This window comes from Halyomorpha halys, unplaced genomic scaffold, assembly GCF_000696795.3.
Source record: "Halyomorpha halys isolate HHAL.00 unplaced genomic scaffold, Hhal_1.1 Scaffold837.1, whole genome shotgun sequence".
In the NCBI taxonomy this organism is placed as follows: domain Eukaryota; kingdom Metazoa; phylum Arthropoda; class Insecta; order Hemiptera; family Pentatomidae; genus Halyomorpha; species Halyomorpha halys.
The window spans coordinates 268,942-280,302 of NW_027104749.1; the positions used below are offsets into that span (position 1 = coordinate 268,942).

General features: G+C 26.8%; 1 protein-coding gene across 7 annotated transcripts in view; it reads left to right on the plus strand.

The window, feature by feature from the left end:
- Positions 1-11,361, plus strand: part of pan (pangolin) — a 385,910-nt gene that overhangs the window by 10,597 nt on the left and 363,952 nt on the right. For all 7 annotated transcript variants that reach the window (XM_067044983.1, XM_067044988.1, XM_067044985.1 and 4 more), the window contains exon 2: positions 4,193-4,265. In XM_067044983.1, the coding sequence (XP_066901084.1) occupies positions 4,193-4,265 (73 nt within the window). The remainder of the gene's footprint in view (positions 1-4,192; positions 4,266-11,361) is intronic.

Sequence of the window (11,361 nt, forward strand, 5' to 3'; positions counted from 1 at the left end):
TATATATAAAATGACTACATTTAAGAATCATGAATAATTTGATGGTTTTAATTAAGTAATTGTGATAAATTCCTATATCCCGACATAAGTAATACCTAAGAGAACAAGTTGAGTATTGATAAGAGGTTTGATAAAGATAGTTTTAAAGTAAAATATTTTAAATTGTAATCATTCTTTATTATCATCTGAAAATAAAACTTTAAATGTGCTATAATTACTATTTTTGAAGGTTATGAAACATTTAAACTTCATAAACGTTTCATTTTAACAGTTTAACCCACCTTGATTTCAACTTAACTCAAATTTATTGAAAATGTACACTACTATGACATTACCCTCACATGTACTGGTGAAATTAAATTCTGTATTAAAAATCTCTATTAATAAAATAAAAACGCTTTAGTTTACTGATAAAGGTCTAACATTTATTTTTAAACAGCTATAGCTGTGAATTTTTAACCTCCACTTAACTATGGGGTTGTGTATAGGAAGGCTAAAGAGAGAATCCTGCTCGGTACCACTATAAAGCTTGAAAACAAGTAAAAGCTTTTTGACTGATGCTTAGTGAACGTCAGGTATCTAGAATAACTATTTAGAAATGAAGAAAAAAGTTTTTGCTTCGTTTTTAGAACTAAGATTGTTAAATTATGATTTTCATTGATTGCTTGAAATACAACTAAGACTTATTTATTTATCTTCTCTCTGCTTTAAAATTTTCCAAATAATAATATTCTTTATTTATTCTGGGACTGATCCCTTTAGAATAATATTACAGGTTTCAGGTAAAAATTATTTACATCGATATTTTGAAATGTGAATGAAGCTTTGTACGATTGTTAACAAATATTTCTCTAGATTAGAACATGTACCAAAAGGTCAATAACTTGGTTAAGAATTAATATTTTATGGTAAAATGTTTACACTCTGACGGTTTGACTTAACAATGTTGATGCGGTTTTCTCTTATACATCAGTAGTTTATTCATTGCGGTATAGTATTGTTTATTATTAATTATTCAGTCAAATAATTGATTATTTTCTTTGATGCTGTGATCAAGATTTCTTGTAATCTTAATGTTATGAATAAACTTATTCTTATAAAAAACGAGTCTTCCTGCTTCACTTAATTAATTTATTTAACGTGTATGTTGTTATAGAGTTAATTTAATGATATATTACGCCAGACGAATTTCAAAATTCAGACAAAGAGTCTGCTGTTTGTTTGACATTTCTGCAAAATAATTTTTACATGCAAAGGTTTGATTTTAACACAAAGTATTGAGTTCTCAAATCGCAGAATAGTAGTCAATATTATAACATGACACCCCATAGAAAAGACCAGAGATTGCATATCTCACACCAATAGTCTGAACAAAAGTGACCAAATGGGGATAAGCACGTCAGTTCATAACAGTTATATAAGCGCTGTTATTTAATATTTCTTGTTTATCTGTTGATATGAGATATACTGTCAGTGAACATAACTAGTATCCTTCTCATTAATTGAATAATTTTGTTTTATAATTGTTTAAATATGACCTCCCTCCTGAGCTGTAGTGCATAAATAATATTAAATAATAAATCATATTAATAATCTATAAGGGACTAGCAATTCACGTAATAAGATGGCGGCTTTTGGTCCCCTCTTGATTACAAAAAGGGATATCGAGAGAAACTTGGGACGTGATGGGCCTGTAAGTGTCATGCATTTTAATGGCGCTCCCCTACTCGCCATATTGATGTGAAAAGAGACCCCTTTGATGTCATTTTCGATAGCTTGGTCGATATTCGCAAGAGGATGCAGTTGGGGGCTGTGTGTGCCCCCAAATTTGCATAATTAACTCAGGGGTCTGCCTATCGGCACTCATTTCACTTACCCAGAATTTCACCCGAAAATTCTTTTTTTTTTTTGTTTTAAAAAGTAAATTTTTTGAAAGATTGATTTAATGATTTAATACAATTAAAAATTAAGTAATAGAAGATTGCTGATTGACCGTGGTATCAATATATGGAATATGGTCCGGGTGCGGTCAAATAAAACTCAAATAGTAAATGGGTCTACTATTTTTTTTTGAGGCAACGATTCGGCCCATATTGCAGGGCTTCGTCAGGGTTAAAAAAGATACGAACACTTGACAGTTACAAAAAAAAAAATAGTGGAAAATAACAGGGGTAAACAATGAAACGTAAAATTTAATAAGAAAAATTAAAGGTTATAAACAATAAATGAAAACGGTAATAGTAACAGATAAAAAGAATAAATATTAAAGAAAGTACAAATTAACAGATGAAAAGGGATAAGAATATAATCAAATGAAAATTAATTAGACAGAATTCATACCTGTTTTGACGGAAGTCAAAGTCAGAGTGAACCGTTTGTATTGGTAGGAGTGAGGATGGCAATTAAGCACGTCACATAATAACAAAAATAATTTTAAAATAAACAATGTAAAAAATATTACAATTAGGTAAACAATAAATGATAATATACATAATAGAGGGGGAAAAGAAATAATTATAAAAAAAAATATAATAATAAAATTTACATGGATAGAAAAATAAACTTAAAATAATGGGATACAATAAATGTATTGTAATGATTAAGAAAGACAATATACCAAATGAGTGGTGATACAGAGATATGTAAATTATATAATAAAAAATAAGATACATGAATATAAAAGAAAAAGGAAGGATAGTAAATATAAAAGTGTGAGAATGGAGGGGTGAGAATTTAGAAAAATGAAATTAAGTAACATTTAAAAATTTTGTATTATAATAAATAATCCAATACAAGTGAACAATAAATAATACAATTTTAACATAAATTAAATTAAAATTTAGTTTTGTATTAATTTTAACTTCACATTGACAAGTATGACAATCCGTTGATGTATGTATTTTGATGAGTAATATTGGAAATAATCTCTGAAGTCATAGTACAAAACTTGTCACTCATATTGGCAAAACCTTTTTTTTAACATAAAATACAGAACGTTTGTAATTTTCACTCTGTCACCTTTATTTTTAAATAATCACTTAATTATAATAATTTCCATGATCACTTGATTTTTTTTTCTTATGATCTAATTGCAATGTCATTCCAATTTAGAATATTTTTTCAGTGTGTGTTAGTAAGCTTTGTCGTTGGTAGCATGTGTATTTGTAAATAAAACTTGAAATTTTCGTTCATAAATTTGAGTATTATTAATATTATGTAGTAATTATAAACGAGGTCTATACCCGATCCTTTTTCAATCGATCTGTTACGTGATTATATTTCACTTTTGTTTTTCTACTTTCAGTCAAAACTCGATAAGTCGATAATGGGGAGTCTTGTTTACTTTGAGGTATAGGATTTTTGAGAATATAGAGTTCTCTAGAAATTGATTTCGAATTATCGAGTTTTTTGTAAGGATAAAAAAATTAAACAGATTTGTTTGATTTATTTAAACAGTTCTAAAGGGTAAGCAACTCGTAAGGTAAACAACAAAGGAGGAGAAACGTGTTAATATTTTTAAAAAGTATGGTCTACGTTACCTATTTATAATGAATGAGATTTACGGTAACTTGGAGTCATATAATTCCAAACGCTCTGAATGAATTCCCTATCATTATGATTCACCCTATCATAATTTTTATTTCGAGTGATTGAGCCTCCTATTTAGGTTGCGGAGTTTTATTTTATCTTTGAATTCATCCAGACATAGGGTTGACTTTTTATATTGAGTTTTGACCGTGTCATAAAGCTGACATATACCACCTTTACCACCAAGCTGACATATTGGCACCTCAAATACAAAGTAACGTAGAAGAATATGTCAACAAAAAATTAACAGACGATCTACAAAAAATAAATAAAAAATGAAGATCGGACTTTTTAGTACCCATTCTTATTGTCCTGTGTAATTTATGCCTCCTCATGGACCTTCAGACGGGCGGAAACGGTCCTAACATTTTAGCACTCGCTCGTTCAACCGCTCCATAAATAATCGATATTTTGAAAACCGTGTAAAATCGATAAAGGGTTCCGCCTTAATATATTTCGTCCATGATGCTATAATGACGAGGAGCAATAGACGTCCAGTTCTGGTTGAATTTATAGCCTTTCAGGAGTCGCTGATGCAGCTTAAATATTTTATGATATTTATGATATTACTTTTTTTTTTTAATTATTTCTTAATTTTGTTTAGGAGAAAGTTGTCACCGGACAAAGTTATTCCTCGAGCAAGAGTTCTTCAAGAAATGACACCAGTCCTGTGTTTGGTGAGTTATTAAATTATATTTTTTCATTTATATTTATTTTAGTTCTTATTTGTTTACAATATAAAAAAAGTTGTAAGTAACATAACGTTGCTTGTGATACCTCATATGTCCGAAAAAGTTTATAATATGATTTTTAAATTATTAAATGAATAAATAATTAGTTGAATTAATTTATTCTATTATCAATTTGAGAGACATCATCTCACTATCATTTTGTAGAATATCTATCTAATTTTTTAAAGTTTTCCAGAATTCTTTTGAAATACCTCAATCTGTTGAAAGATGATTTGATTTCTTTTAAAATTATATAAGCTTATATAAATGATGATAAGTTTTTTTAAAGACTTATTAGGTATCACAGCTCAAGCGACAATAATTTGCTTAAATAAGTAAATATTGTAAAAATAAATAAAATGTTCCTTTTTCTCACATCTTCAATTTTTTAGTCCTTAATAATTTAAATTATAAATCCAATTCACTTATAAAAATATTAATTATTTAAAAATAATTATACTGCAAACTGCCCCAATTTAGGACAATAAGTATTAACGTTCTAATTATTCATTCCTACCACATGGTAAATTTGTATAATATAGAATAAACTAAAGAAAAAATAAGAAGAGAGAAAAATATGTAAATGTTTACAATAATGCTAATAGAAATAAAATTAATAATATAGAAATAACTCTAATAAAAAACTTATGCGGAATCTGACATCTTTAAATCGATGTAATAAAAACTGATTAATAATAACAAACTAATTTATATACAAGACAAAGAAAAATGAAATAAACTATAAATCCAAAATTTAGTATTTCTTGGACAGTATTTTAACAATGGTTCTAATAATATTTTGTGAACAATTTGATATAAATAATTTACCCTTATCTACTAATCATTATTACAAATATTAAGAACTCGTGTTTTATCCCTTCATATTTTTTTAGTGGTATATACAAAACAGTCACTATGAAATAATTTCTCAAACAAGACTTTCTGGAAAGTCACTTTCATCCAAATGGCATATATGTTGAAAATACCAATGAATTTGTTGCACTACAATACATTTAAAATTTAATAGTTAATTGTTTAGACTAAAATATATAGTTCAAGCTTTTATATATTTCTGTTGCTTAGAAAAAAGAAGAAAAAAACTGAAAAAGATTTTTTTATTCATTATTGAATTGACATAAATTAGAAAAAAAAAGAAAGCAAACTTGAATCTGCATCTTTTACATAATATAGTCATAGGAATTAAAATATATATGTGTGTGCAAGAAGTTGTTTCTATATGTAATATTTTTGTTCATATTGAGAAAAAGGATTTAAATTGAGAAAATGGAGTTTGGTTACATTTTTTGTCGTGTATTAATTAAAAATCACACATAATATTATTATTTGTTATTTTAAAAATAATCTTACCATGTTTTTTTTTTTTTACTGTCTTACAAACTTCTTATTTTATTTTCTTTAATGACATCGTTAAAACTGGTAGATATTAAAAAAAAAAAATTCTCTTTATAATTTTGCTTAGGAGAAGAAAGATGGGGAGGATTTTAAGTGAACAATTGGTGGTTATTGAGTTGATATTTATAATAACTACAGGATTTTGAAAATAAATTAATTTGGCTAAAAATGCCGAAATTTAAAGTCTGTACAGATTTAGCTTTTTTATGTTTATTTTCTTTGGATATTGCTATTGTACAAGTTTCAATTGAAGTTTTCTTGAAAGTTAATTTGATTAAAATTAAAACATGATTCTTTTTTCAATTTCTATTTTATGCTGCACTAGCTTTTTTTTTACTATCTTTAAAATTAAATTTAAAAAAAAGTGACTATACATTTTAACACGTATTTTATTGCTAGTAATTATTATTTGTTTTAGTAATTTAATATTTGCTCCAATCATTACTTCCTCTATATATTTCATTATATGTTTTGTTCATGAAAAATAATGGCGTGTCCATATATATATTAATGCTGAAACATTAATATAAATTTTAATTATTTTTTGGTCGTAATTAAAAAAAACTGGTGTTGCTCATTGTCCATCTTGACTTATGTTAATTAGAATTAATTTGTATATGATTATCATTCATTTAGACGAATCTGTACGTGTCCATCCGCCTTGGCCGCTCTGTAGTCAGCATCTCTTGAGATTTGTTTATTTATATGATATTCACTGTTGATTGTTTTGTATTTTTGAGCTAATTCATTATTTTTTATTTCATCTACATATTTTTTTTTAAATTTATATTATTATATTCATAAGATAGGCCAAAAAAAAAATCTTTTTATTTTGATGTTCATATTTTAATAACTAAATTTTGATTCTGAACAAGAAACTTTTCAAATAGTTTTCATTTATAGAAACTAGAATAATATTTCGAATTTTAAGTTAATTTATCAATTGTTACTTTAAATTATGCCCCTAATATTTGATCAAATTTGTTAGATTCGCTCTACATTATTTTCCTCCTGAAATGAATATTTCGCAAAATTACGACAATTTTTTACGTTTTGGATAAAATGTTCAATGTATGGAGCTGTTTCTTGGAATGTACTAGTACTAAAATAATAATTTAGGCTTTAAATTGCAGAACGTTGTATCGGCATTAAAACAGAAACTCAAAACTTTTGTTAATTGAGTTATTTAGTAACATTTAAAAAAAAAAAAAAAAAAAGGGCTAATTTCGCTTAAAATCCGAAATAACATCATTGTATTATTTGCTAAGAGACTGTACTTAAAACGTTCTGAATAAATGGTAATTATTAAATTTATTATTTTTAAGTAAAAGAAAAATTACATTAATAAATTATTCTTGGTTTACAATGTTTGTTTATATTGTTATTACATTTTTATAAACAATTTATATTTAAAACTTAAAAGGTTTTTCTTTTTTTTTTTCAAATTAATTTTCAATATTTTTGATAAGCTCTCATTGTTAAGAGAACAATTGTTACTAAACATTAGTTTATGGGTTAAGTTAAAATGAAAATCAATTAAAATAACTTCAAATTCATTACACTCGAGTGATCATAGTAAAAAAAAAATATTTATTTATGAATTTTTAAAATAAAAGAATATTACTAATTCCATTTTTTTTAAAGTAGAAGATGTACTGTTTATCAAAAACTATTTGTTCGAATAAAAACTATTCGTTCAATACGGTCTCAAATCGTAACAAATTTTATCGAATTAAAAAAAAAAAATATGACAAGCTCATAGCTTTAAAATTATTTATTAATAAGTGAAAAAAATGTGCGAAGATATCACTTGAAATTGGTAAATATTATTCTAGTTTTTACAAAACATTATTTGGTCAAATTATTATCCTTTTATTCCGCTATCTAATAGCGGAAGTGTCCAAAATTACGAATTCGTACATCTATTTTATTGATAAATAAAACTGGGTTGAAAATGTACTAATTACATTTAATTAGTAAAAATAACATTTTATTCGCCTATATATTGCAAGATAAACTGTATGGGATCTGAGCAATCCATTTAAAATTAATAATATTCAAATCCTGTTTCATCCGTTAATTGTAAATATTAAACGTGCTTTTATATCGTAAATCGTAATTAATTCTAGGCAAGCTAACGTATCCAGCTAATTCAGCTCAGGTAATTATGAACTGTATTTCGGTTTATTTCAAATATTAATTTTATGTTGTATAAATAAATAATATTATTGCAATCTTGTTATTTCCATTTAATGTCTAGGTAATGCTTCACTTTGTTTTACTAATTACTTTTCGCTGTAGGTCATTTTAAAGGAGATTCTCAAACAACGGGTAAAATTTAAATCCTGTTTGTATACTCGTAAAATTCATGATGTCCATAAAGCGATCGCGAGAAAACATTTCTTTCTGGTAGACGTGATGTAATAATTACATTTTAATTGAATGTATTTACATTTAAACATATCTTAACTTTATTTTTATACATTTGTAGGGAAAATCATTTTACTGCATCATGATCTTAATCTGAAGCTTACAAAAATTTGGCGTGTTAAAACAGGCTGTGAGATATTTCATGGTGTGCAAAAAAAAAAATTAATCATAAACAAATAAATTAAAAAAAAAAAAGTTTAATTATTTCTGGGACTTTAAAATGTGTGGCAGTGTGCTCTGTTCTAAATGTGTCATTGGCCACATCTTTCACTCTTATTACTTTCACATAAGTCGGCCGGAATGAAAAAATTACCTGGCTAATTTTTTTTTCTTGTCTTCTGATATTAATGACCTTTGTTTAAAGATAAGCTTTCCCAAGACCAATGTTTAAAAAAATTGTTAAATCGAGTAATTTTGAAAAAGCAGCATTTTATTACCTTTAAGTTGCCATATTTTTATGAAATGAGATCTTAAGCATTAATAATCGGACAGTAATTCAGTATTGAATAATTTTCTATAGTTCATTTAACAACTGTTGAGGTCGTTTATAGTTTTTTCTTTCTTTTTTTTTTACAATTATGGATGCTAAAATTTCAAATAAGAAATTTATTATTAAGGTTTTGCTTGATAGAGGTTTTAGTTAAGACCCATCGCTAGAAGATTTGGATTTATTTAATTTTTTGAGATGAGTTTTTGTCAAAAATTGGTATCTGATGATTATCCATTATTTGAGATGACCCCCCTTAAAGTATATTCTCAATACATGAATATTTCTCGAAATTCAATAATGAATTTCAGCGCAGCGTACTTAACCTACTATTAGCCACATAGCCAGAGGAAGATAAATTGCGATAGAGCCCTGAGGCTCAAAGACTAAGGAGGAGAATTATTGGTGGCGATCATCCAATCATTGGGCGACTTCCTCCAGACTTTGATTGTAGGCCTTTGTGTGCCGATGTTATCGGAACAGATAGTAGCCGGATGCTTTCACTGTATACACACGCAGGGTTCAACGGTTCTTAGCTCCGGCCAATTTCAGTGTCTTCTCGAGGAGGGTACCTGATCCGTCGTGGCTCCTTGGATTGGTTTGCGAGATGATACAAGTTGATGCTACGTCTTTCTGTCCAAAGGCTTCTGACCATGGGGCATTCCTCTTCATGTTATGTTTTATCTCCAACATATCATTCTTTAAATAGTGGCATATCTGACGCAAAATGATTTTTTGTTTCAAGTATTCCATACTTTAGCCTGAAATTGATTTGTTACAATTCTAATAGCTTTAGGAATGACTATAGAACGATCTCAGTAAAGAAACTAACCGTAGCGTACAGTACTATTTTTGCAATACGTTCAATTATAAATAAAATCAAAACTTTTTTGTCAGACTTGTCAGTATGAAAGCAAATTTCTATTTCTTTTAGTCTCAAGATGCTCGAAAATTTAATTAAAAAGTCCTGGATATTCTTTGTTTATTTATTTTATACAGAAATACATTCAGATTTATTTATTATAATTGAGTATTGTCACAACTCAGTTATAAGAGCATAAGTGCAATAGGGATGTTACTGCCACAATTTATGGGTGTAAGCGAGATTCAAAATATAAAGTATCCCAACAATTTGGACCATATTTCCGAACTTACTGGACGTATTCCCTGAAATTTGGAATACTGGGCATTCCGAGTAGCATTTATAAGAAAATTTGAGTATAATAACTTATTTGAAGAATCCTTTACCAAACTTTAATAATTGGTGGAAAAAAATATTTTTCAATATTTTAGTATTAAAATTCGATTAAAATAAAAATCAAATGTATTAAAATCCAATACATCTAAAAAATACACTGTTACTACCCTCTTTTAAGAAAGGGATTGTCCTACAAGGTTAGTATAATAATGGTTTAGGGGGCAATATAAAAATACAATTTTAATGGTATCCTCATTTGACTGGAATATCTTCGTTGTATTATATAGCACTACTATATAATAATACAATATTATATTATAATACAATATTATATATTATATAATAATACAATAAGGCAATATAAAAATACAATTTTAATGGTATCCTCATTTGACTGGAATATCTTCGTTGTATTATATAGCACTACTAAGGGCTTATTGATTAGTAAAGCAAAACCCTCCAAAAATCAACAAATCCAAAACATAAACAAAACTGTATAGGTGGAATGTTATCGGTTTTGATTTACTTGTTATCATCGTCAGTATAATGGGTCATAAACCTGGTTGTACATGGCCTAGTAACAATCGGAGTAGGTTTATTATTTACAACAAAAAGTCCTTAAAATATCACGAAAACAACTACAGAATAATTTTTTCAAACCTATTTTTTCACTTAAATGTGATATTTGCAAATAAATACTTTCAATTTTTTGACAAGATAGTGAACAAAGGAAAGAAGATTTCTAATTTATAAGAAAAAACAACCTGATATCATTGTAGAGTTCTTAGCTATGATTTAAGTTATCTTTTTTTAATCCGATATCTCTTATGAGCTATCTTTATGTAGCTTTTATATTATTTTATTGATGAGCTTAACCGGTTTTGTTTAATTATAAGCAATAATTTTTTTTGTACATTTATAAGTTATTAAGTCGATTACGTTATCTACTTTTGTTACCTAATATTGATTGTATTTAAAACGTACTAATCACTAATTCACAACCTCAACTTAATGGTCCTTGAATAATGATTATAAAAATAATAAACGTTTATTTATTTATGAAGATTTTACCTACTCCGGAATAATAGTGTTTGTAGGATTATATCATTAAATAAATAATCTTAACTGTTCAAGTATTGCAAAGAATTCTCGTGAGGAAAGGGTATAGTTATGTTAATCTCATCGAAAGTTAATTAGGATTTAATTGTCATCATAAATATAGTAACAGTAGGTTATATGATTTTTCTAAACTATATTATTTGGATCTTGATAATTAAAGAATTTCCAGTCCGAAATTAATTGTGCTTGGGATCTGAGCAATTTATTTAAAATTAATAATATTCAAATCCTGTTTCATCCTTAAATTGTAAATATTAAACGTGCTTTTGTGATTATTTGGATACAATTCTATTTATTTAAAAATAATTAACCAGTCTCAAGAAAGTTTAAGATTATTAATAAAATAAAGTAATGGTTAAATAATTAGTGTAAATAGTGAATGAAATAAAAATATA